The sequence below is a fragment of the Colossoma macropomum genome, unplaced genomic scaffold, assembly GCF_904425465.1.
Source record: "Colossoma macropomum unplaced genomic scaffold, Colossoma_macropomum, whole genome shotgun sequence".
In the NCBI taxonomy this organism is placed as follows: Eukaryota; Metazoa; Chordata; class Actinopteri; order Characiformes; family Serrasalmidae; genus Colossoma; species Colossoma macropomum.
The window spans coordinates 24870487-24898418 of record NW_023494786.1 but is presented as its reverse complement, the minus strand read 5'-3'; the positions used below and the strand labels follow the sequence as shown (position 1 = coordinate 24898418).

Below are 27932 nucleotides of genomic sequence, written 5' to 3'. Positions count from 1 at the left end.
CAACAATAAGGCCCCTCAAGTGCTGGCGATAGAAATTATTGACTGAGCAGTAAACAACATCCTGTCTGTGACAGGTAAGAAAAGTAAGCAAGCGTGACGCAAGAGTATGGAGATTTTAAAAAGACAAAAACATATTTAGGTGCACACAGGCAGGGAGAGCCATATGATCTCAAATATTTCATACTTATCCATCTGATCTTTTCTTCAAAGTGCAAAAATTTCATAAAACATGCATTTTGTTTTTGTGCACATTTCTGAAAAGTAGGTTATAAAGTCTTGGTAGCTTGTGTAGACACAAACATCAGATCAGGACAAACACAAGTGCATGGAAAAAACAACTCCAGCACAGTCTGTAGCCTCTGCAATCTGCGGATGGGGGAAACCCATATCTGTAGTCTATTACCAGCACTTACTGGCATGGTGATCAATATAACAGAAACATGCCCTGACCTGCACCTGCATGTCAGCTTTGCCTGACTTACTGTTTCCAGCTGTAGGCAGCTAACGGACACCTACACTATATGCCTGTGCACACTGTTGTGTTATTCATAGCTATAGGAAGCTGGCATGTTAATATGTATGAAGGGGAATAAGCAGTAGAGTGGAGAGAGAAGAATGAATCTTGCGCTTCAGCTGTGTGTTACAGCAGTGTTCACTGCTTTAGTGTATTGGCTCCGATTGCTGGTTCTATGCACATTTTGTCCTTTTTCATTTACTAATAAATAATTATTAATAAATAATAATTGATTATATAATTTAAAAACATACTTAATCGAACGTAGTGACTTGAAAAAACTTTAAAAAGTGTCTCGCCAGTGACCCATTCAGAAACTCTGGGTTTGTCCCATTTAATTCATTAAAATCTGTTGGCAAAGAAGCTGAAATGAATGTTTGCTGATGCTGTGGCATAGTAAAATAGATAATTGTGGAATTGAAGCTTTTTGGATGCTACCATGTTTTCTTTCACCAGGAGCGTCATTTTGTTCTACTAAGTATGTTTTAAATCAAGGGCACCCTAACCTGCCTATTTACAATATACACTGTAGAGCCAAAAGTATTTAGATTTCGCTTCTAATTAGTGAATTCAGCTACTTTAAGTTGCACCCATTGCAAACACAAGCTGTAATTGTACACCCACAGCTTGTATAATTTCCATACAAAAGCACTGATTATAGAATGGGACACTCTGATGCATCAGCGATGCATGAGTCTAAGGTCATCAGTCCCAATGCCAAGTCACCCACAAGTGCATTTCCAAACTAGCCAAATTTGGCGGGAACATTGTGAACATTGTGGATTAGGGAATAGTCCACCATGAGAGAAAACAGAGGAGAGTGAAATTACACTGTAATATATAAACATAAAATGATAATCAGGGGATTTACACAGAATATCTATCATGTATAGGCAATGGTTATTATTATTACTGTTTATCTTTAATGTATTAATAATGTTATTTTTACTTTTTTTTCATTATAAGTTTTCTTGCCTTTTCTAGTGGGGTCCCATTATCAGTTTCATTATGTGGGTTGTAAAAACAGATTCTTCTATGGCAGTTTATGTGCTATCTCTATATTAAAAAGCACCATGCTGTCATTATTGGAATAGGTTGTTTGAGATTTTTTAATCAATTCCATTTACAGTGTATATACAGGGTTCATACAAACACAATACACAGTTCATTAGCAGCCAACTGGGATAGCATAGCAATGGCCTACCAACACCTTAGCAGCCTCCTGGACAGCATAGCTACAGCCTGGCAACACCTAAGCAACCACCTGGGATACTACAGCAATGGCCTGGCAACAACTTAGCAACCACTAGTGATAGCATAGCTAGAGCCAAGCAACACTTTAGCAACCACCTGGGATAGCCTAGCAACAACCTACAGCACCTTATCCCTATGTGGGATAGATTAGCAGCAACCCAACAATACCTTCATACCCACCTGAGACAGCATAGCAACAGCCTAGAAACACCTTAGCAACCACTTAACAACCACCAAGCAACACCCTAAAAATTAGCTGGAATACTTTCTGAACCAATGTGCCCACACTTGCAGAATGCAATTGACATTATGTAAATGCTTATTTTTAATTTTCTTCATCAGAGTAACAATAAAAGGTAAAATAAGAAATATATTCCTATTAATATATTTGCTTACTCATGAAGGTAGTTTGTGACACAAAATAGAAATCTGTGATCTGAAATCTGTGAATTTTTTCAGCTTTGATAGGCCACATTCTTTACACATCAAACTAAATAAAGAAAGATCTTTGTTGTGCACACATTAAAGGAGTAGTGTTGCAAGATGTATTGAAAGTGCAATGCTTTGTCACGTCTACAGTGTGGTGAACAACGCAAATCACCTAACTTTCAATATTTTTGATTCTTTATTTGAAGAGTCAAACGCATTGTCAGCATAGTGAAATAGACTTTCACTATGCTGACATTGCATACTGTTGCATTCTATGGATGAATCATACCGTGCATGCTAAACTGACTCAGGCAAGCAAGGGCTCATTCATCAGCATATCTAAGATATACAGCTTTTATGCATGGAGTCACTGTCAGACAAAAACCTCATCACTTTACAGGAGATGGAAAAAAACCTGTTAATTTTTAATGCAAGTTAATGTAGCATGATTTTATTGTAATATTTCAGAATTTTAGACCATTTCTATTGATTCATTCATTATTCAATTTTCACACCATGTAAAGGGCAGCTGCCATTTTTAAATTATGCAATAAATAAATAAATAAAACCACAAAAATGGAAATTTTTGTTCTGACAAGAAGGATTTGTGACTTTATGCTCCTAAAAACAATCAACATAAGGTATAGCTCACTTCCTATTTATGTGATGAATGTTAAGCTGTAGAAGCTGTATATCCCCATCACACTGTTAATCCTCCTTTTAGATGCTGAATGTTGAATGAGGCCATGTTTGAATTATTTAGTTACTTATTAAATTTAATATTTGATGAGTGTTATATGGAAAAAAAAACTGGCTTTGAAAATAAATTATGATGAAAATGTCAATCACGGGGTGCCCAAAACTTACCATAGGAGCTCCTTGGTGACCAATAACATCTGGACGTGCTTTTAGGCTGTCCCGTTCCATGATGCAGGGTGAGGAGATGGACAGAGGGGTCAGATAGAGGCTCAGGAGCACAGCAAGGTAGATCAGCAGAACTATTATCTGAAACCCTGCAGAACAGAGGACAGCCTTACACTCAGTACACCACTTACAGTAAAACAATATTAAAAACCTAAGCCACATGTACAGAGTTACATTTAAGAGCCCAACACAGGTTTAAACCTATAAACTGCTTTCAATAACATAAAAAATATAAAAACATGAAATAAAAATGCATGAATAAAATTTTTCTAACATGACGCAGGTACTCTACACTTTTTTTTTTTTTGAGCGATGCCATAGAACCTGAGAAAACATAAAAAAAAGGTTTGCAAGTGTGCAGAACCTTTTAAAGCTTTAAAGAACCTTCACACCATGTTCTGTACCAATTAAAGGTTTCTTCCTTGAACCTTTACAGTATGTGGAGGTCCATTAAACTAAACACATCGTTTACAAAAAGTGGTTCTCCAAAGAACCATCCATTTAAGGGTTCCTTAGGAAACCAAAAGTTGTGCCTCTATGGCAATGCCCAAAGAACCCTTTTGGTATCTTTATTTTTATTTATATTTTGTAAATGAGCTGTAAAAATAAGAAATTATATATTTTTATTTATTATTATTATTAAACTGACAAATTTGTATACAACTAGAAATTACTATAAGAAAGAATAATATAAAGAATTAATATAAGAAATGAACACCCAGAATGCCTTGCATTTGATAAGCAGCAATCAAATCTCAAAGCAAATAATATGACAAAAAAATGGCTACAAAAAGATAATTACAATGTACTTCTTGAAACTCTGAATAAAACACCTACCATCTGGTGTCTAGTTAAATATATTTAAATCTCCATTATTTAAGTAAATATTACATAAGACACAGACAATTACCAATATGACTCCAAACTTGTGATATCAAAGTTTGTGTATGGTATATTTCTTTAGAGGCTTCATGTCTTAAATTGGTTGAGCATCAAAAGCAGTATTTTGCAGTTTATACCAGGAATTCTACAGCTGAGACAGATGTGCTATAAATTGCCATAGAATGTCCCATTCCAGGTGCCAACAGAGATGCCTCTGAACCATAGCAGAGATGTTAGTTCTTGGTTAAAAATGAACAAGGACGACACTGGGAAAGTGTCACTGATGTAAAGAGAACATTCTAGAACATTTTACATTAACCACATCACTCATTTAGCAGGTGAAGCTACACAATGTCCCTCAGTGTGATAACAGAACACAAGAATGCCCTGGTTCAGAAAAAGGGGCTCCTCTTCTGCAAAGCCTCATTAATAATTAACACCTTGTCAGTGGAGGTTGATTAATGACAGGCAGTGCTGTACAGTAACATAGCAGAAACAATGTTACTCTTAGGGTGTTCATGGTTCTATATAGAACCATCATCTTTACTAAAGAACTCTTGTACATTTGAAAAGCAACTGACCATTTTTATTTCAATACAGTTCCTCAAACCCTTGCACTGATTTTGCAACAGCAGTAAACAAAAAAAATAAAAAATAAAATGGCAGAGCAGCACAAATGAGTCAGTTACCCATCTCTCCTACCACAGACTTTAGCTACTCCCATAACACATTTTTGTTCTGTGCAAAGAAGATGGCAGACTGGATTATTTTTGCTAAAGGGGCCACGTTTTTGTCTTGTATTTTATTTGTTTCTCTGGTACCAACTTATGCTTGTGTGAGCATTTGTACCAAAAACAATCATAATTCACATAATAATATATTTTTTGCTACTGTGCATTTAAGACTGATATGTAAATGAGCTCTGTCCTGTACTGTGTCTTGTTCAAACTTGTATCGGGCTAAAACACTCCTCACAACTTCAGTGTGAGTGGGCGGGGCTAAACTGCTGTACGCTGGATGGGTGCATATATGTAAATATATTGGTTTTTGTGACATCACAGAAACAAAGAATTCAAAATGGGCTATTTTCCAACTTAAATTCCATAACTGTATTTAAAACACAATGGTTTTAAATACACTAACAATGTTTACTTGCAGTATCAAACTCTTTCATTTAAAAGATATCATGGGTTTCCATGATACAGGCCCTTTAATAGTTTTTAAATAATGCCTATTGACTACAAATAAAAAAAAAAAAAGTCGTTTTTTTTTCAATTTTTAGTTTTCTACATTGAGCACAGAAGCTGACTTTTACATTCAGTAAAAAATTCATGATGAACTAACCAAAAGAATGTTCCAAAGTTGCTTGGAATAAAATCTCTTTATCTTAACTTACATAAAAAGTAAAGACTGTTTTTGCTCTTTCTTGTAAACTCCATTTCTGAGTTTTTCTTTGGAAAGCGACGATATACAGATATACAGATCTTACTCTTTTTTGTTATTTATGGCATTTATATTTATTTGTACGTTTGTTGCTTTAGTGCATGTGAAATACATGCAATGTACTAACTTCTACCTAAAAGTACTATTACTTTTACTGTTATATGACTGTTAGGTGCTTTATTCAACACTGGTGAGAGGTCAGTGTTCTGACTGGTGAGAAATAAACTGGCTTACTGGTCTTCTCAGCTCGAGCCACCTGTCCAGCCACCAGCCAGGCCAGAGCTGTAACTGCAGCCAGTGCGCCTATGTGCAGGAACGGTCCTGTGGCCTGAATCACACACAAACACACATACAAATGTAAAATGCAGTCTGGTGGTCATGTGAGCGCAGACCACACAATTGCCTGGAAATTGAGGTTGGCTGAATCAGATTTACAGCATTATAATTTGTTATAAAACCCCAGAAGCCCTGTGGTGAATTAAATTGAACACTAGTGGCTGGTCTTCCAGACACAGCCTAAGCTTAGACCTCTGTTATCTCCAAGGTAGAGTGCTACATACTACACTTCTGTGCATACTAATGGCTTAGACCTGTCCAGATTTACACCATACAGAGAATCGTTGGTCTCATTTTAAACACAAACTAACTTGGCAATGTTCTTCAGCTCTTTGAAGCCATCAATGCTGAGTGGAACAACACTGACTTCTTTCTGTAAAAGGCTGCCTGCAAGTTTACCCACAAAACTTTGACATTTAAAAAAAAAATAAAAAGGAAAAGCTATCCCATAATAACTCACTTTATCTATTCGTTTAATTCTTGTTAATTTACTGACTAATGATTTGTTATTAAGACCAATAAAAGTTTACTGTTTTGCCATTTTGGTCTTGGCCCATTTTTTTGCATGTGAGTGTACATATTTATTGACAGTGTTGGGCTTTGCTATGCACACACCCATATGCAAATGACTGGGATTTCTTTTTTAAGACATTTATAAGTTTTAAGGGTCGTGATTGTTGGGGCTTATTTTGTTAGAGAGCTAGAATAGCAGGCACTGAAACTTTTTGGAGATCATTAACTTATCTGAAACAGAGTAGAAACCTTTTTTTAAACACACAAAATATCAAAATCTTTACCCAAGAACCTAAAATTATATCAATCTTGAAAATATATTTATCATTACACCTGCAGTTCATTGTATTTGTCTGATTTAATTGGCATTGCTTGGAGCGTATAGCTCTGCAGACAGACTGCAAGGTCACAGCTAATCTCCTGTGAACCCTCTAAACGTTTGAAGATGGAGCGTCTAGCATTTTCAGTGTCTCATATTTTGTATGCATTTTATTTACTGGTTGACAAGTTTCAAAATCTAATATTTTCTGTTAGTAAGAATTTTTACAATTTTCTGCAGGAATTATTATGGGACTTAATTCAGTTCAGATTTTTACCAGATGTAGTAACATTACCTGGATACTTATGTATTATATTTTACGGATACCATAGTTTCAGACACACTGATCTTTCAACACTTTCTGGAGAAGGGCACTGTCTGGGTAAATTTCAGTTCCCCAAGGTCTAAATAGTGTAAATGTACCCTTAAATGTACAACATGGTCCTTATGGTCCAATCCTGTACCTTAAATAAGTTTTAAAGGCATACTACATTCAATTTTCTATAGAAGGGTGTCTGTATCTTTTAATTATTTTTTTAAATAGAGAAAAAGCCTGGAGTCAGAACAGGGTACACAGAGTCAATGCAACTTAAAAAAGTATACCTGAAATTGATTAAGGAATTATGTTCCATAAATGAAAGCAATGAAGACGTATCCTTGAGAGTATCATGCCATTGACACTGTTTGTATCTTGAAATTGTAGCATATGGTATCCCATTGATATTTAATGTAATTTAGCTAAAAACCAGGAGTAATATGTACCCAGAAAATCAATCCAATGCTTCCGATGCCTTTTAGTCAATAAAGGGCAACATATTAACCTTTCTGCACAATTAAAATGCTAAGACGCAAACAATTCACGTCAGTGTGAAATTATCACAGTGGGGTTGACAGGAACAAGACATCCAAAGAATGTAATGCCTCTAAAAGCTCCTTCATAGAAAGATATTACAGATAAAAACTCAGAAAACACATAGATTCACTGGATGTTTTGGATAATAAAGAAGTCGTTGACTGGTTCCTATCATCACTAATGTAAAGAAAACAGAGTTGGTCAGTTTCACTATAATGAACCGTTTCACATAAAAAAAAATTCTGAACAACTTTGTTTTCATCTCAACAACTGAATTATGCAGAAATTATGAAAAATCAGTGGAATTCCCTTTTATGGATAATGCTGAACTAAAGGGCTTAAGATATAGTACATACTTGGAGAGAAATTGAGATGACATCCCATTCCTCTCCCCACATCTGACTGACTGATATCACTCCGATGATTGTAGTCAACAGAGCTGCAGTCACTCCAATCTAAGACATCAAAGTGATAGAGAGAGCAGTCAGGTCACAAAATCAAAGGGATCAGTATAATAATTTAAACGACAGCAATACAAAGAAAAAAAGACAACTGTCTGTCTTATCTATGATTTGACAGGACATGTCAAGTCATTGAGCCTCTGGGAAAAGACCTTGTGTGTGCTAGTGTGTGAAGGCTGACTGGTCTTGGTCTGTGTGCACGCCCTGACAGGGCTATGTTTGGCTGAACACAGCGAAGAGGCTGACAGGTACCTTATGGAGCCAGTGCAAGTTCAGCTGCTGTCCAACCGCTATGTGACACAGTGCTAAAACCTGCAACACACATAAAAAAGCAAAGGCAAACAAGTGAACCACCAACTACTAGAACTCATGGTGTTAGCACATATTCACATGTGTAAATAAACATATTGTGACGGCACAAAGCTAATTTAACACATTCTGAACTACAGATATTCTAACAGGCCCGTGTCCTACATTTCTCTTTTATTTTATTTTGTTCCCCAAGGTCAATTTTTGATGTTTGTGTGTTTTTATTTACAAAAATTCATTTTTACATGACCATTTTCTGACCTCTCTTTATCCCTTAGAATTCCGCAGGCTGTTTTGGTACCAGGCCTTCGAGACTGATATATGTAAATGATATCTGTTCTGATCGATCTCTGTTCTGCCCTGTATTGAATGGGCTGTTCTGCAGCTTAGTTACCCTACAACTTTAATGTGAATGGGAGGGGCTAAACTGCCATGAATAAGCAGAAACATGCAAATGGGTAGGTTTTTGTGACATCACAAAAACAGTGAGTTCAAAACAGGCTGTTTTGCAGGTTTGCTTCCATACATGGACTGTATGGACTGGGGACTGAACAGTACATGTTGAAACTTTAAAAACATGTACATCAAACACATACATGTGCATCAAACTCACATTAAAAAAAGCAAGGAAAGTTTGTTTTTCCATGATATGTTCCTTTTAACATGCGAATGGATGTCTATATGTTACATCTAGCTTATAGAAAAGCAGCCCCACCCTACCAAAGCCATGGCACAGTATCAGTGCCTCAGAGGTGTGAATATTAGATGACATGACAACTCACCATTAAAAATGCAATATATGTAAACCCTGCAGCTGTTGTGGCAAGTATCGGAACCGTTCCGTCACTCCACTCCCCTGACCGGTTATATAAAAACCTGTAAGAGCACAAGAGAGTTACCTAAACAGCATTTGTTTGATGATTATACACTCTGGTGGGAACTGAAAAGCTGAGTCATCACTGCACTCTGAGAAACGCAAAAAGTGAAACAAGTCTCTAAGTATCTCTGGGCCTTGAGCAGCCCAGCTGTAACCCAGCAGGAGAAGGCCATACTGAGGCCCTGCCTGCTAATTGCATTCTTTTACATTATCACTTATTCCATGGCACGGTCTTGCAGGCATTAACTGTAGGTCAAGACTCCCTTTAAGACACAGTCACATACCAAATGTAGTGTGAGTGAGTGAGTGAGTGAGTGAGCGAGCGAGCGAGCGAGCGAGAGGGAGGGTGAGAGAGAGAGAGAGAGAGAGAGAGAGAGAGAGAGAGAGAGAGAGAGAGAGAGAGAGAGAGGGGTGACCCTGAAGAGGAGACCTTGGCGTAAAGAAGGAGGGCACATTTTATTGCTGGTGTATCAGGGTTGTTCTTTATGTATGTGAATGTGAGCCAACATCTGTAATTTAAATGAAGAAACAACAAATAAATATAATATTTTACTCATTTTGTCTTATAAGCTCATGAGCTTTAAAACTATGTATGGTCACTGTCCAAAGAAAAAACAAGTATCTCCAAAATGGAAACTTTACAGGAGAGGGCAAAAACATTCTTCACTTTTATTGTACATGAATGTAAAGATATTTTATTCCAAGTAATTTTAGAGCACTGCTATTGGTCTATTCTTCATGAAATTTTCACACAATGTAAAGGATAGCCACCATACTCAAATGATGCAGAAAACTAACAAAAATGGAGATACATGTTCTTCTTTGGACAGCGACAACATACATAATACAAGTCATAAGTTCGGACACACCTCATCAAAAACGTTTTATTTATTTATTTATTTATTATTTTATAATAGTTTTTTTTATTATTTTCGGCATTTTAGAATTATAATGAAATCAGCAAAACTATGAAATACTTCATATGGAAACACTACAGTCACAAAATGTTTAGATGTTTAGACACTGCCCTGCCTCATTATAATGCAACTGACTGGCTGAAATGCATTAATGATGACAGACATTCCACTTCAATTAACTTTTAATGAGAAACATATAGTAATCATGATGATATGCTGACAGTAAGTCCAACACTACATTTTTCCATAAATGTGTCCTAAAGGAAAACTAGTTGTTTATATAGTTAAATATAGTAGTTTATGTAGTTACATTTTTTAGACATATTGGTCATATTGGACATCAATTTGAATATTTATGTTAGTTTTAGAAACAACTTTGAATCATAAACCTTCAGATCAAAATTGTATATATACATACATATGTGCTTATGATTTGCAGACAGTCTGCAGAGACAGAGAGAAAAAACAACTCAGCATGTCTTGAAATAGAGTTGCACGTAATCCCCTCTGACAGAGGCCCATCCATGTCCAGATTAAGGCAAAAGAAGGATTATCTGAATTCTGTTTGGGGAACCATGCGCAGTGTGCCAAAATATCTGTTCACCCATGAAAGCCACTAAAAGGCCATTAATATTTTCTAAAAAAAGAAGAGAATAGTGTTGTATACAACATAATTCCATAGACAATACTCAACCTACCATGTTGCTTTTACATCACAAAAATGTAATATTTAAATAATTAAGGCCAAATAATGACATAATGACCTTGTACTCACCAATTGAATTCATTATAGTCATTGTGTGCTTCCCACCAAAAGTAAAACCACACCAACAGCAGAAAAAACGTCCCAAAGAGAATGAAGGACCACAAACACTCCCACTGCAATTGAAAACAGAGAAAAACACATACGCAGTCAGTGAATTTGGAAAATAGCAACCTTTTGTTGTACATCGCATGTTCATCTTCTCACCATAACTACACTATGTTGCCCAAAAGCATCTAATTAATGAAATAACTTGCTATGATGCAGCCCCACATGAGCCTAACTAATCACCAGTACCTGAGCTCACTAATTCTCTTGTGGTTGAGCGCAATCAAATCCTCACAGCAATGTTTCAACATCTTGTGTAAAGCCTTCCCAGAATAGTAGAGGCTGTTACTGCAGCAAAAAGGGGACAAACTCCCTATTAATGCCTTTGTTTTCACAAAAACATTGGTGTCTACAGAGGTTTGGACATATTTTGCAACAATTATGCTGGCTTAACATTCAGCTGCATTATCAGTGAATGAGAAACAGACTGATCCACCCTGTGGCTATGAACCAAACTAGGTTTACACCTTCAAAATGATCAGTCGAGTTTAGAGATCTTCTGAAAACAGAAAAGAAAAATCAACACAAAAAGGTTTCTAAGATATATTCACTATGAAACTATGAAATACAATAAGTCTGGTTCCATCAAGCTCCTCCAGAAACGAGATTTCCCTTTCATCACTCTCCCATTATGAAGATTAATTTGATTTAATCCGTTCTGTCGGACACAGGAGAGTAGGAGGCCCCCGATGAGCAATCAGCTGTGCTATTTCATATCATTTCATACTTCTTCATCAGCCATGCAGACAGCTCTGAACAAGACCATAGCTGTTAACTAATGTAACAGTGAGCTTCTGTTTGACACAGGTGTGAAAGAAGGTGTCACAGCACATTAGAACGAGTGATGAACATCTGAAAGCAATGCTGTTTAGATTAATCAACTGAAGAGACAACAATGCTTACAGAATGAGTCATTTTTTTCTCCTTTTAAACCCTGATTTGATTAAACTACTGTCACGCTTTCAGTGACAGAGAGCAGAAAGCAGCTCCCTTTAGACCACATTTCCCTTCTAGCTGTTAACACAGCTGGATCCAGGTGTTCAGCTCTCTGTAGTTGGCTCAGGTGTGACTGGCACTGGAACAGTACAATACTGGACTGGGTGGGGGACCCCAAGGACTCGTTTGGACCCCCTCTCCTCTTCCACGACCTCACTGAATCTCTGTTTTTCTTTCTTGTGAAAAGCTGATAGGATTGCATGCCATTAGTGCCGCCTCTCTCCTTTCTAAATATCGCCACCCCTAGGGATTGAACCACTTCCTCAAACTATACCTGAGTGCACTAATGTTATAGCCGACCTGTTTAAAATGAAATGCAATACAATGAGACTGTGTTCTTCACCAATCCTAATATTACAGTGATCACTGATACAGGTACATTTCTTTAGTATTTCTTTACTATTACTTACTACGTCAACGTTTCTCTACTATGCTATTCCATAACGCTAGTTGAGTAATTTAGTAATAGTATCAGACTGATATCAGCAGTAAATGCTGGATCGGATATCTTTGCTTTCATTAATTACAGAATCTATCCTGAAATAAGACTCACTCACTCTGTGTGATGTAACGTTGCTGTGCATTTCTTCCTGTAGGGTAGTAAAGTGTTTGAGTTCTTATTTGTTTATTTTTATTTCTTTATTTTTAAAATTTATTAAATTATCAAAAATGCTGTCCCAAGTTTTCATGTCACTACCAAAACACAATGACTTTTAGTCCATGGGCAGAGCCCTATTTTAGCCACACCCCTGCATTTTAGAGCAGGAAGTGAGGCTGCATCCCTGTCCCTCATTGCCACATGGTGAGCAGTTAGATCCCACTGTTTTGAAGTAATGTATCTCAAAGTCTGAAAATCAGAGCGGAACATTAATAATGTCACTACTGAAACATATTTTCTGCAATTATGTCACCTTTTTTGTGTTTTGTTGAAAAATATAATTATTTTATTTGTGAGCAACTGTTTTGGCAAGGTGCTAGTCATGTGCTGGCTGCTGTTTTTGAGTTATGATACAAATAAGCTAAAATTGTAAATACCAAAACAGTCACTACTGAAACATTTGATAGTGTTACTATTGTTTTTGTAGTGATAAACTGGAATGTTCAATAATTTCTTTTAATAAAATAAACATAAGCTACAGAGTCGCAAAAAGTCTGCTACATATATATATATATATATATATATATATATATATATATATATCACTCACACTATCATATAATATCACACTAGATATAGTCACACACACAGAGAGAGAGAGAGGGTCAGATGGAAAACATTAATTTGTCAGTAATTAAATGCTGTCAGTGCTGACAGTTCAACTAATCAGAAGCAGGTACATTTCCCTCCTGTATTCAGTTTACATCCTCTTACACAGACACACACCTAATGAAGCAGTATATTGTATTCTCCTGTATATCTTACTGGCTTTTTTCAACAGGCAGTACAATTTGAGTAACATTTTACCGTTTGTATTGACCATCCAACAGGCTCAGTATAGCCACAGATTGATATGTAATAGCTCATATTTATAGATTTTAAAAAGCTACCGCATAAACTGAACTAATCTCAATGTGTACAAAGTTTATATCAACCATTTACATTTGAACACAATTTCTGTAGATGTGGAGGTTAGTTCTACCACCATTAAAACATATTTCAGGTCAGATGTATGCGCAAAGGATTACACTGATACTCTGATAGCATTCTTAAACATGGTCCAAGTGGAGACTGCACATCTCTGAGGCATTTGAAGAATCCTTGTGATTGGAGCAGCCAGTTACATAGCAGTCTAGAAATGCAGCTCACTTAGCACATAGCTACACATTCCAGAGAGTAAAGCTCTGCAACATGACTAAAAAGAATGCTAAAAAGAAATGCTGAGTACTTCTTGTGTGTGTTTATCCATTTATGACTCTGGTCTCCCAAGCAGGAGAAAATAAAGAGTTAATCACTACAGTGCACAATAATCATGCACTTGCATAGGGGCAAGCACAACCCTAAAGAAAACTATGAAGAAAACATCAATAGGCTACATATTTCATACATACAGGCCACTTCATCTGCCTTTGAAAAGAAGGTCCATACTGCTATTTATTCAGAATGTACTTTAATCTCGCATTTCAAATATGCATATAAAAATACTCCAGTTTAAAGGTGATCAATATTGCAATATTGTATCACTGTCATGATAAATCGTGTTGTCGTGGTAACACACTCCTCATATGTGGATACTGCGCATGATTAAAGAACACAGACCACTGTTTCATTAAAAAAAAGTGCAATTAATGCTGTTTAGTTGGATTTACTGTAGTACAATGTGTGAAATGTTGAACAGAAATTGTACACAAGAATGTTTTCAAATGTAGCACTACTAGTGCACTGTGCCTGTAAGTCGAAATGTCGTGACACGTATTGCGTATGATGAATAAGTTGATAAGTACTGTGATATGATTTTTTTGCTATTTTGTGCAGCCCTGCGCTACACACATTCAGAAAGAGAGCAGTTAGAGTATAGGGGGCACCTCTCTTTTCCTAGAGCAGGCAGAGGTGCATGCCTTGCTCAAGAGCATTAAGGTCAAACGTAGACCAAGAGAAATGTCAATGTCCAGTCAAAATGGCTTAAAGTACAAACGATTCATTTTTCAGATAGAGACAGAGATCCTCAGGAGATATTTCTGAGGAGATTAAATATAAAACAATCCATTTGAATTAGGGAGGGGAAAGTAGGTAAAAAGGATAGTAGACAGGATAATTCCAAAACTGGAATTTAAAAAAATCTTAACTTTCATCTTTGAGAGAGAGGAGAAAATCAAGCTCCACTGTTGCTTCAGATCTGAAAAAATCCACAGGTCTTTCTGTCCATCCTTCCACTGTGAGAAGACAACTCAACACTATGAGTCTGAAAGGATGTGTAGCTGTCAAGAAGTCATTAAAAAAGAAGTGTTCTGGTGCTCTCTGGACTGACCATTCCAGAGTCCAGAACTTATCATTCAATGTGGGATTATTTGAATCATTAGAATTTGGAGGTGTGAAAACATATCCCTGCAGATTTCTTCAAAAAAGCTGAAGGCAAGACTCCTGAAAAGCATGGGAGCTGTAATAAAGGTTAAGGATGGAAACACTAAATACTGGAAAAAATTGTTGTTGGGACTTCTGTGTAATTACATTACAGATATGGTGCTGTAAAACACCATATAACATCAAAATAAACACACATAAATACAGTATAAGTAAAATGTAACAATTTTTGTTAAATTATGTTTAATTTTGTTAAATTATGTTTAAAATATGTTTAATTAAAAACATATTATCTTGTGAGCTGGCTATAAGAACACACGTTTGATTCCAGATTTACCATTATCTCGGTAAAGATATATATATATATATATCAACAAAGCCACTGCATGGATTTGTTGAATTCCATGAGCAGCACACTGATTAAATTTAATGAAGGACTGATTAGTCAAACTAGGTATAAATAACTACAAATAATACTAAACTGCCATGAGAAGAGGTATGGAAATAGTCAAATGAACACACTGACATATATAAAATCACTACATACTGTATTAATATTGTTTGTATTTATTCTAATATTAGAAGCTTTTGCAAAGTACTGTATGTTTTCTACTTTTTTTCTGATGCTGAAAAATGAAGAACGTGTACTTAATGGCCACTTGGACTGAAAATTAAGTAAATGAAGGGTGGTCTCAGTACTGTAAAGCACTGTAAACATGAATTCAGTCTTTTAGTGAAAGCTAATAGAAGTGCTAACTTTGCATATTACTGCAGTAAATGAGCCAGATTCAGAAGAAAACAGCCCACAGTTGCAGTATGTAAACATGCTCCTCCTGCAGAGGGAGTGCATGCACACCGTATAATTATTGTGGTGACAGACGGAGGGGATTAAGTCTGACAGGGCACATTCAGCTCCCCTTGCAAAAAGAAAGGTGCTGATACTGGAAGTTTGCCCTTAAAGAGGCTTCCATATTCACCAGGCTGCATTCATTTATCTCACGTCTTCATCAATGTCTTCAATTTTACACTCTGGAATGTTTGGGATGTGTTAAGCTGACCTTGGACAACACATTCTCCTTTTAATAACTAAAAAGCTCAAATGGCACTGATCTATAAATGAAGAATCGGATTTCCAATGAAAAAAAACAACAAATCTGATGACATTCCATATCATAAAATATCACAGAATTGCTTGTAATGCAACATAACTAATTAGCTAACCTGTATACAATTAAAATAGCTGAATACTGCACACACGTGCACTGTAGGTATGCACTGTATACTCTTAAAAAGATGGTTCTTCAAAGGTTCTTTAGTAAAGAAAATGGTTTTATATATAACCATGAACACTCAAAAGAACGCTTTGCATGATTTAAGGGTTCTTTGCATCATTAAAAGTTCATCAGATCGATGGAGAATGTGCTGTAGATGGTTTTATATAGAACCTTTTTGAAAAGGGTTCTTTATAGCACCAAAAAGGGTTCCACTATTGTTAAAAGCCAAAGAACCCTGTTTTGGTACTATGTAGAACCCTTATTGCTAAGAGTGTAAGTAAACTGCTCCAAATAAAACAAGATAGATATTTGCTTTAAAAAAAACAAAACCAAAAAAAAAAACAAAACAAAACAACACAACATCAGCAGTGGACAGACGTTTAGATTTGACCATTATTTCAAATCGATATTTGATGATGTATTCTTTGCACTCTGGCTAAAGAGCTAAATCCAAAGAGCTAAATCTCATTTTATTTATTTTACTGCATTTGTTACCCTCTGCAAATACATGTTACATTTGTCCATAATTCTAATTTGAGTAGATGTGCTCCCAATTTCTATTTTTCTATTTTATAAATATTTATGTATCAGCACTGGAATTGGCAGATATATACATGAAAAAATGTTGAATACGGGCACCCACAATTCTTACATTGACGCATCCATGTTAAAAATAGATAATATTGCCTAGCACTTAAAAATAGCTTATATGGGCTTGGTGTCTGTATCCGCTGATACTCGCAGTTTCTCCTAGACCTCTATGAGGAAAAAAAAAGAAAGGACAGTTGGGCAATTTCAGTTATAGATCTTGGCTTCCTGCATTCTTGAGAAATGTGATATGATCAAAGTTATCATATTTCAGTCTTTATTTATAGTCAAAATATCTTAGAAAACATACACACGCATTCCTTGTTAGTACACACAATGTCTGCAAGCACTTCAACATCACCCTGTATTGACTGGCTGAGCAGATCTGTTCCCTTTGGCTCAGTCTGAAGCTCTGCAGATGGACCAGAGGGCACCGTTACCACCTGTCATTCCACATTACTTCTGAGAAGACACTCTGCCCTTAACCTTCACTGAATACAACACGAAATCATAAAGTGATGACATAATATACTGTATATGCATCCGCAGCAAGGAAAACGAGAGAAGAATTGACCTTTATGTCAGCTAGAGACGCTGAAAGGTTATGAAGGCTACATGTTGCGAACACCCACATAAAGTCTACTACCACCATATACTATTACTGTTCCGGTATCCTGGCTTTTACGGTCCGTAGGCCCCAGGAAAACAGTGCAGTCCTATTTACAGGCCCTTTGTGCTCATGGTAAAGGACTAGGTAAATGGAAAATCTCTCAATTATTACTGAGGAAGGATCAGTTTTCAGTGGAGCAGGACAGAGATGCCCACACAAAAGCAGGCCTCATAGAGGCAAGCTCAATAGTTAGCATAAAAAAAAAGGCCACAGCAAAAGCCGATCTTTATCTGCAGTGCATTTGTAAAGCCATATACCAGGTGAATATGTGAAAAATGCCATCCCGTATGTCTATCCCAGTTTCCGATTGCTGCTACAGATTGTGCCTTGGATGCTTAAAAATGGATGGTCATTGCATCACCAACGGTCTCACAGACAGGGCCACACAAGGCCAGAGTTTAAGGAGGCCCTAGGGGCAGGACCCCAGTTCTCAGGCTTACAAATCTAGATCTGATCACATGCACACGCACATACAAGCACACATACATATATATGGTCGCTATCAGAAAAAAAAACAAACATAGAACATTCCCAGAACGGCCAGCACTTTCTTAATGTTTAATATAAGTTAAAGCTGCACTGTGTCATTTTTTTGTTGTAAGAATTGAAAGAAACAGCATTACTAAGACAGGAGGACTAAAACATGCTAAAATATGGCATGCATGAGCTGCTAAGAGTCACCCTGTAAAGCCTGAAATAATCATTTAAAAGTCTGAGATGTTGGGTTGGATTTCGTAGGAGTTTTACAGACCACATCAAACGTCTTTCACCAAGTTTTAATAGAGTTCTCTTTGAATACTCTTTCAATGCACGCATGAACATCAGAATCGACCACTCGTAGAGGTCCAAAGCACAGCCACAACTACAAAACATTCTTCTGCGTTCAATTACACATTTACATCAGAGCGGTCACAAAATCCCTTAAGCATTGGGTTCACTACATGACTTTTAAAGTCTTAACAGATTACAAAAAGACTGAGCATCTCACAATATCCGACTGGTTTTATTTATTGAGTTTTGAATGCAATGCTGTTAAAAAGCCCTTGAACAAGAGCAACTACTCAATTTGTGCACATTGTTTTGTAATCAGATTTAACTTATTTGTAAACTTTACTGTAATAGTTGCTGTAAGTTACTTTGTCTGTACATGCCTTACATGAATGAAATAATGATGGTACATTTTTACTGTACAGATTTTTTGGGAAACTATAATATTGGGATCAGACACTAAACGATTAGAGATCACACACTGCTCAAATTTTAAGCTGCTGCTGAAACGAATGAAACTTGCGTAAAGTCATGCAAACTCACACTAACTCTCGCGTTCTCCCATTACTAGGAGACGCAAATAAACAAACGTGGAGCGACTTGCTGCTGCTGCTGTTTTCTCTGCTGTTTACGCTGACACAGTAAAAAAGCAGTAGGTAAACATGCTTAAGTGAGGCTCACTGATTTAAAAATGTGACCACTTTTTGAGTTTTAAATGTACATAAACTCGATTGTGCTCGTGCCTTAAACTCAGCTCATTAAAAAGCTGCGCTCCACACGAGTGACATTTTTCACAATTTTTCTTTGTTTATTTGCTGTATTTTTTCTTTCACATTTTCTGTTTTCATTGGCTGTTAAAGGAGTCTTTCAGATTGAGTCTTTGACCGGTTTACACTACTAGACCACACACAGTCGGGTCGAAAAAAATCAAACGTTTTTATATACTCCGACTGGTCTGAAACGTGATTGGGAGGCCAAAAATCTGAGTCTGCGCCCCTCACACACTACTCGATTTTCTCGCCAACTGTCGACTTCGACTGACCCAAAAATCTGCAGACTAACACAGACTGAGAATCGGGGCTAAAAGTTGTGTAGCGTAACCCTGGCTTAAATGTTACATAGTGCAGCTTTAATGTAACAAGATTTTATTCCAAGTAATTTTAGACCATCTGTTGTGGTCCATTCATTATGAAAGTTTACATTTGGGTCAGCAGGAATCAAAACTGTGTTACAAGGTTTTCATTTTACAGTGATTTTTCAGGGGTGGCACGGGCTTGCCACTGATTTCAGAGGCAATGGCTGCATTTTTCTTTATTAACTGCCTATAAACATAAACCTTTTCAGTACATAAATTTCATTTACAGTGTGGATTGAAAAGATCTTAAGAATCAAAATTCCAATTACAGGAAAGCTTACAGTAAGCAAAAAAAGAAAGCTAAAGCTAAATATAAATTAAGTTTAGTTAAATGCTTTTACTAAAACTGCTTTTACTAAAAAAAAGTGTACAGTACATATAAAAATGTGTTTGTTTGAAAAGCTTCGCTGTCACAGTGTTAAAAACTGGCTGACTAGAAACAAAGATCATTACATGTGACTTAAAATGCGATTTGAATTTCAGAGAAAGTTTACTAAATTCATTCTACATCACTGCTTTGTGTAATTCTCTCTTTTCTTTCTTTGAACAACAGTGTATTCAGGACATAAAGCAGAGCGTGTCTCTCAGACAGCTGAACTGGTCGTTTCTGCGGGCTGGGGCTGAGGTGGACTTGCCAGTCAGTGACCCACGTGGAGCTGAAATCGCTGACGACACTATATCAGCAGCAGAGAGCCAGAGCACAACAGGAAACCTGGACACTGCTTCTTTTTCCTTCTGTGGAATTTGAATGGAAACCATAGCCATAACTTTCTCCTTTTAGCTTAACGCATTTCCTCATTCACTGATCTAGTCAGATGCTGCTAGAACAGGTCTCCTACACTTTGGAGGACGCGACTGCTTAGTCTTTGAAATGCTGATCATTAGGAAAAAGTAAAATCATCAGTAAAAAGCACAAACAGTACAACATACTTAAGGTTAGCTAAACTTTAAATTTATCATACATCTCTGGTGTAAGAGTATCTAATATTTCTTATTAAGAAAAGATTATTACTCAAGATTATTCAACCTTTTTTTTTAGATATTCTTTGCAAGTTTTAAGTAATTTTATCTTATAAAATGATCAAAAACTACTAAATATTTTTGCCATATCGCTCACCCCTAGTTGCTGCCCCTCCAAAATTCACATACTTAGTATGAATTAGGCTCAGTCACATCCACTCAACACTGCCGCTGCTGTTCTAAACCATGGCTGCTCTCATGGCTACTGCACCATCTTTCCAGTTGGTGTTTTTAGAGACAATTCTGCCCAGCCACTCTCACCCAGGAGGGATATTATAACCTCCCTCCTTAAATATCCACAATAATGCTACTTCATGCAAAGCACTACTGAACAAAACTAATCATCCACTGAAAGAGCCTCTAGGGAGTTTTCACTGAATGTTATTAAATGACCAAAATGTAAATGCATTGCTATACAGAGCCTGAGAGGTTTCAAATCACCACTGACTGAACAAAGTCAGTCCAAGGTTAGCGCATAAAAACAGGAGCACCACTACAGGCTAGAGACAAGGCCGAGACACCCACTCATGTCAGGCCAAGGAAGAGCCTTTTTGAAAACCTGGCTCATGATGTGCATTTATCTGACACGAGGTCGCCTAACAGAGCGAAGCTTGTTGAGATTTTTCCATGCAAAAGTGTGGGCAAGAGACATTCTTTAGAAAGACAGGGGTGTATGACTCTACTCCTTATTGTAGCAGAGCGGATTCTAAATAAAACCATTCAAATAGTTGTGAATGTTACAAAAAATAAATGCCATCTACTAACTTAAGTGTGAACCAGTTGCCTTACACCAATTTTCTCTCTATGGGGTCTTTGATTTATCATCTTTCGTAATATCATCTTGAGTAGTGGAAGGATGGGGGAGGGGCTCATACTATGCAGGCACCCTCGCTCAAATCAATTTTTCGTTAAAGGAATGGTTCCATGAAAAATCAGATTTACAAAAACTTTCTACTTACCCCAGATGTGGTCGCCCCCCCAAGACATGTTTGGTGTCCAAATTTGCTTCTTTGCACTGTAAAAAGTGGCTCATCAGATCTACCTAAAAAAGATTACTCCATGTGGTACCAAGCAACTGACCTAGTTTTATTCAACTTAAAAAAACTATGTTGATTGAAAGAATCGTTCATTCAAAATATTTATTTAGGTTGAATAAAACTAGTTCATTTACTTGTTACTACATGAAGTCTTTTTTTAGGCAGATCTGATGAGCCATTTTTAGTGTAGTTTATCACTGGAGATTTGAGGCTAATTTTGCTAACAAACACTAGAAGTCTACAGACACCTTAATATTTTACATAAATACACCCCCACAACTTCTTTCAACCCATTTAAACATCATCCAAGTCTATATTAAGGTGGTGTTAATGTGGTTTAGGACACAGTATCTCTTACTGTGAACTATAACAATGGAAAAACTTCACAGTGTAGCTGATCTGTCAGCCATTATAGACAATGGTGTTGCACTAAATTCTGACGCCTCTAAAGAATCTGGCTCTTTTCACACATGCACATGGATGCTGGATTAACACAAACACTATCTGTAGCGTCCATATGCCTGTACAACGTCTGTGTACGCAATGGGCAGTCGAATTTAACACTTTTTTAATTTAACAACTCTTGCTGTCTGAAGTGGCTATACGGTAAAGTTTTGTCCATTTTAGCTCTCAGTAAGTCATACTGTATCCTTAACCAGATCAGCAAGTCAGCACAACCTTAATTAAGACATGGGTAAGGTCTGAGTGGGTTAAGAGACGTTTTGGGGATGTTTTCAAAGAAAAGATTTGAGTGACAATTGACCTCTAATGTTCATTAGCAGCATTAGCCTTAGAGCTCCAGTGTTAAACTAAAGCCAAATTTGGATGCCAGACATTTTTTGGTTGGTTGACTACATAAGAGTTGGTGGAGACATTATAAAGGAGGAGGAGACAGTTCACTGGTTGAAAAATGAATGGGAGAGAACCTAAAAACACCCAACATGTTTACAGGGAAAGTCCTGCTAAACAGCAAGCCAACCAGCAAGCCAGACCAACATTGGCCTTGTTGCTCAAACACTAAAGTTTATACACCAAACCTGTTTTGGCAGACTGACCACATTTGGAAGACTGTGTAAATTAAATTTTTCACCAATATTTCACTGATAAAGACTAGGGCTTTGGGGCTTGTTTTGAGTGCTGGCACACGCATGATCCAAGCATCAACAATATTTGAGAGCTTAATTATCAGAGCCAAAACAATCTGTGTAACAAATAGTTAGAGCTCAGTCAATTTTAATTGGATTATTGTGAATCAAATCTTGACCTCAGAATTGAAAACTGTATCGTTTCCTAAAATATCTATATCGTTCCACTCAACAACAGAGCTCTTCAGCAATGAAATAGTGAATATCTGTAACAATATATGCAATATGTAATAGCATTGCAAGTTTACAGATTAACAGCTCAGCATGTTTCACACTTCATGCCTACTGAACTGACAGTGGGGGAGGAAAATAAATGGTGTGACAGTTCATGTTGTTTACACAACAAACACCAAGGGACACACCACTTGGGTCCCCAACAAATTCCTTTCAGTGAGATTCCTTTTTATGAGAGAAATATACAAGTGTTTATTGTGATGGCTGGGGAAAAAAAAGAAAAAAAAAAGACTGAAAAAATACTCCCAACAGTATTTTAATACTAAGCCTTCTGACCAAAAGTAGAACATCCTCTGGTGGACTCTTGGCCTCTCCTACTACATTAGGTAATGAGGATAATACCATTTGTTGGCAGTCTCTTAGCACAGCTCGAAATCTCTTTCTCACATAAATAATGCAGGAACTCATCACACTAGAACTGCACGTGCTTTAATTAACTCCATGAAAGCTTCATTGTGGGTAAAAATGCATTTTGACATCAAAGCCAATTAAATTAGTCACTTGACTTTGAAGTTTTCACTAAGGATGCCAGCAACATTAAACGCATTAAGCCAAATCGAGATAAAGGTGACTCATTAGTTTCCTAGAGTAGGAAATGTAACTCTAATGTATGCTACAAAAATTCAGCTAAAAAAAAGCCATCACAGATGCTTTTGCTTATCTGACACAACAGATAAACAAGAAGAGAAGCAGTACAAACATGATACGCAGGAAAGGCTGCTTTTTTTTCCTAATGCAATCTGAGACAGATGTCCATGTGGTGATTACGGGCAACTGGAGTGGATTTTTGTAAGACAGGCTACAGTCTCTTTAAAGGGGCATTCCAGCCTAAAACTGGCATTTAATATATTATTTGATATGTTATGTAACATTCTGTGGTGCAGCACAGCATCTCAGCCTGACTTAATACACAGTTTTGTTTCCTTTATTGTGTTTCCGTCTATCACTGTTCTCCCACTACAGTTATCAGCATGCATTATGTAAATACATATAAATAGTCTTACAACCACTGGGCATCCCCAGTGCAGCGATAAAGATATCCTGACTGCTAGTGTAGCCAATGAGGTAGAGGCTAATAAATACAGACGTCATATTCAGCTTCCTAGCTGTAAGATAGCTATTTGGCTTCTGCATTAGCCAGCCAGTCAACATTTCACACAGACCACCTTAAGTATCCACTCCAAAGTGCTTGTAGTTTTCCAAAAGTTTGTCCCACATTCAAGATACATCATCAGAACAGAGTTTTTTAGTCTCACTCTAAAATCTCACTCTGGAGACTACTGTGGCTTCGTACAAGGCAAGAAAGTATTTTAGCAATAGATGCAGAGATGGTTACATTTTTCATTTTGGCCCATTTAATTTGCTTGGCCAGGAAAACAGATATTGAGCTCACATAAACAAAAACCCTGCTAAAGGCAACATGAAGATTTAATTACCTTAACAACCGACATACATTGGAGGAGGTTAAAGAGGTGCTATCAAGGGACAAACATAAAGGGCTTTCATGAGAACATGCAATCTCACACACAGTCCAGGCTTTGATGGACTAAGTATGACCTCTAGCCTGACTTCTGTACATCCACTGCAGGTCCAGTGCACTCTGAGTGACGCTCTTGTATAAAAGATCTGACAAATATCTATGACTTGGTGAATTTGTATCCTGTGCCCTGTGAACCAGATACATTTCCATATATGACTAATATCACATTACCTTTCAAAGGTTTGGAAACACAGGCTATGTTAACAATTTTGTTATAGTTTATATGCAATAATAATAATAATGTGAATTTAAATATTACAAATGGTTTGCTAAAATGTCTCTTAGGACAAGAACATGATTAAATGGTTACAGGTATATTAGATGTTTTATTCAATTTTATTCAATATTATATTTCAAGAATACTATGGACAAGAAGTGAATGAAATGATAAATAATATAATAATAGTAACTGTGGGTTGTAATATATTTACACTTACCCTGTCAAGGTTTCTGCTTTGAGATTTGATCTCCACTTTTGAAATATGATCAATTCTAGATATTATTTTATTATAACTTCATTCCTGATGTTCCGCTACTTTCTTCATTTTAGAATCTTCAACAGCTTTGCTCAGACAACTAAAGCTTCTATAAGTATTTATTTTTTTAGTGCCCTACTAATAATGTAAGACATTTGAAGTTGTATAGGACTCACATATTAGTATCACATAGGTATCATTTGATACATTCATCTGGAACCAAACTGGTTTTATATGACTGAAAAATGTGAATGGTAGTGTATGTGTTCATAAAAACTCACATTAGCAAACACTGTTCCTGAAATAGCAAAGATTATGCCTAGTTCTTTCCTGTTTTTCCCCCAGTTACAGAATCCTCACTGCAATTTATGGAGTAGTTTAATCCTTGTCTAAGATTAATCCATAATCTATGTCTGGAAAACTGTCTCTAGCTGCCCTAGCTGTCATTTATGTATATGAATGATTATAATTTACTCTTTTTGCCACTCTATTCATAATGTGCAGCACAAAAACAATCCAATGTAATCATTTTAAAAACTGACCTGCATTCTCTTATCAAATGACTGGGAATATATTTTCCACATATAGCAGATATTTTCCAGAGATACTGTACTGAAGCACAAGTAATAATCAGCAAACCACTGAACAGCATGTTAAATACTATATAATTGGCGAGGCTCACCTTTGTGGTGTCATCATGTGACCGCTGGTAGCGTTTCCAGCGGCAGCCGTAGATCCCTGTCAGACATGACAAACACAGCTGTCTCTCATAGACCTGCAAGGGTTGGTGCTTCACCATGCTCCTTCAAACTGGACTCCACCCCACCCTTCTACCATCCCACTGACAGCACAGGACCCTGGAGGGAGAGAGAGAGAAAGAGAGAGACAGAGAGAGAGAGAGACAGAGCGAGAAAGAGAGAGGCAGTGTTAGGGAACAGAAAACTGAAGCAATTGCATATATTGTGCTGCATCAGTGTCCTTGGAATAGTAACACTCATCTAGCTTTCATAAACTTCTATGATATTGTGGGCAGGCTGCCTCTCAGAAGCTCTCAGGTATGACCATACAAAGGGCCATATGAAAAGGCTAATGGGAGGGACATACTCCTTTAAAAAGGAACTGTTTATTGTTGTGTTGTTCATTAGTTTGTGTTATCCGCCTTGTTTATGTGTTATTGTGTTGGGGCCTGGGGCCAGTTTCTGGGGTGGAGCGGACAAGAGGACAAGGCTGTGGCTAATGGTGATCCCTGCCCCTGTGAGTTCCACGTGATGTATGTGCCTTTTCTGACTGCTTTAAATAAAAAGAGGAGAATCATGGCGTCATCTGATTCTTCTTCCTCGCCAAGATGCTACAGTATTCTAAACATTACAGATCAATCAAACTTTACTTGTCCTAGAAAGGCAACCACATCAACAGACATTCACTATACGTCCAAAAGTATCCAAAGGTCAACATGCCCAATGCCAAACATCAGCTTTAAGGGTATAAAGCTTGAGCACTGGGCTGTTGAGCAGTTGCACTGCGCTCTCTGGAGTGATGGAGCTCCAGTTGGAGTAGAGGTTGTGATCCAGAACTAATCATCTAACATTAGAACCTGAACTCACTAATGCTCTAGTGGCTGAATGCAATCAAATCATCACGGCAATGTTCCAACATCTAGTGAAAGACCTTTCTAGAACACTAGAGGCTGTTACTGCAGCAAAAGAGGGAAAAAGCTCCCCAATAATCCCTTGATTCCAGATGAAATAATGGATAGAAAGGTGTCTATTTTTGCAAATACAGTGTAATTTAACATTAACAATATTAACCACAAACCCAAACACCAAAGCTCTAAACTGGGTGCCAGTCAAACTGGAGAGGATGTTTATTTGTTTACTGAAGTATTTTTGGCCTTTGAATTAAACAGCTACAAAAGTGGACATCCAGCAATTTGTTTTCACTTTCGGACACCTCAAACGCTGGCCCAAGGGCAGTCATTCAAAGTAATAAACAAAACATGAGAAGAAACGTGAGAAGAAGCCCACATAACACATTGAACCTTCTAATCTGTTGATTATAAAGAGAAGAAAGTGACCTCAGAGGAAGAGCTATTTTTAAGGATGTGCTTACAATCAGGAGAAACAGCTCATGTCTGTGGTTCATTATAGTCTAGCAAAGACTTACTGGTGCTGCTGCAATGAGTCCATTTCCCAAGAACACTGACACTGGTGCCTAAAAACCACAGCAACTAGACATATCCATCATCCTGTCTATGAAGTGAATTCTGAGCTCTGCTCCCACTAAATGCCCAACAGCAATCAGATTTCCCCCCAGCCCTGGCAAATCACAAGTAAATTCACACAAAATATACTCAAATTCTCATTTCTGCAGCTGCTGTCTCAGCAAACTGACTTCCATTGCTTATCAGCCAACACAAGAGGAGCACTAAGCCTCTGGGCTTCTTATCAGAGGAGCTGAGACTATGCTGGAATCAACCAGCCCAGAACATCTTCATATTTACAGTGGTGTGAAAAAGTGCCTGCCCCCTTCCTGATTTCTTATTCTTTTGCAAGTTTGTCCCACTTAAATGTTTCAGATCACCAAACAAATGTAAATATTAGACAAAGATAACACAAGTAAAAACACAAAATGCAGTTTATAAATGAAGGTCTTTATTATTAAGGGAAAAAGAAATTCAAACCTACAGGGCCCTGTGTGAAAAAGTTCCCTAGTCACACCCAGGCTTGATTACTGCCACATCTGTTCTCAATCAAGAAATCACTTAAGTAGGACCTGCCTGACAAAGTGAAGTAGACCAAGCGATCCTCAAAAGCTAGACATCATGCTGCGATGCAACGACATTCAGGAACAAATGAGAAACAAAGTAATTGAGATCTATCAGTCTGGAAAAGGTTATAAAGCCATTTCTAAAGCTTTGGGATACCAGCGAACCACAGTGAGAGCCATTATCCACAAATGGCGAAAACATGGAACAGTGGTGAACCTTCCCAGGAGTGGCCGGCCGACCAAAATTACCCCAAGAGCGCAGCGATGGCTCATCCAAGAGGTCACAAAAGACCCCACAACAACATCCAAAGAACTGCAGGCCTCACTTGCCTCAGTTAAGGTCAGTGTTCATGACTCCACCA

The 27932-nt window shown here is 37.2% G+C and overlaps 1 protein-coding gene across 3 annotated transcripts in view; it reads right to left on the bottom strand.

The window, feature by feature from the left end:
• gdpd5b (glycerophosphodiester phosphodiesterase domain containing 5b) overlaps positions 1–27932 on the bottom strand; it is a 68246-nt gene that overhangs the window by 16502 nt on the left and 23812 nt on the right. For all 3 annotated transcript variants that reach the window (XM_036564701.1, XM_036564717.1, XM_036564711.1), the window contains exons 2-8: positions 25487–25661; positions 10807–10910; positions 9020–9113; positions 8181–8240; positions 7824–7922; positions 5681–5774; positions 3065–3210 (exon numbers count right to left, since the gene is read on the bottom strand). In XM_036564701.1, the coding sequence (XP_036420594.1) occupies positions 3065–3210; positions 5681–5774; positions 7824–7922; positions 8181–8240; positions 9020–9113; positions 10807–10910; positions 25487–25603 (714 nt within the window). In that variant the 5' untranslated portion in view covers positions 25604–25661. The remainder of the gene's footprint in view (positions 1–3064; positions 3211–5680; positions 5775–7823; positions 7923–8180; positions 8241–9019; positions 9114–10806; positions 10911–25486; positions 25662–27932) is intronic.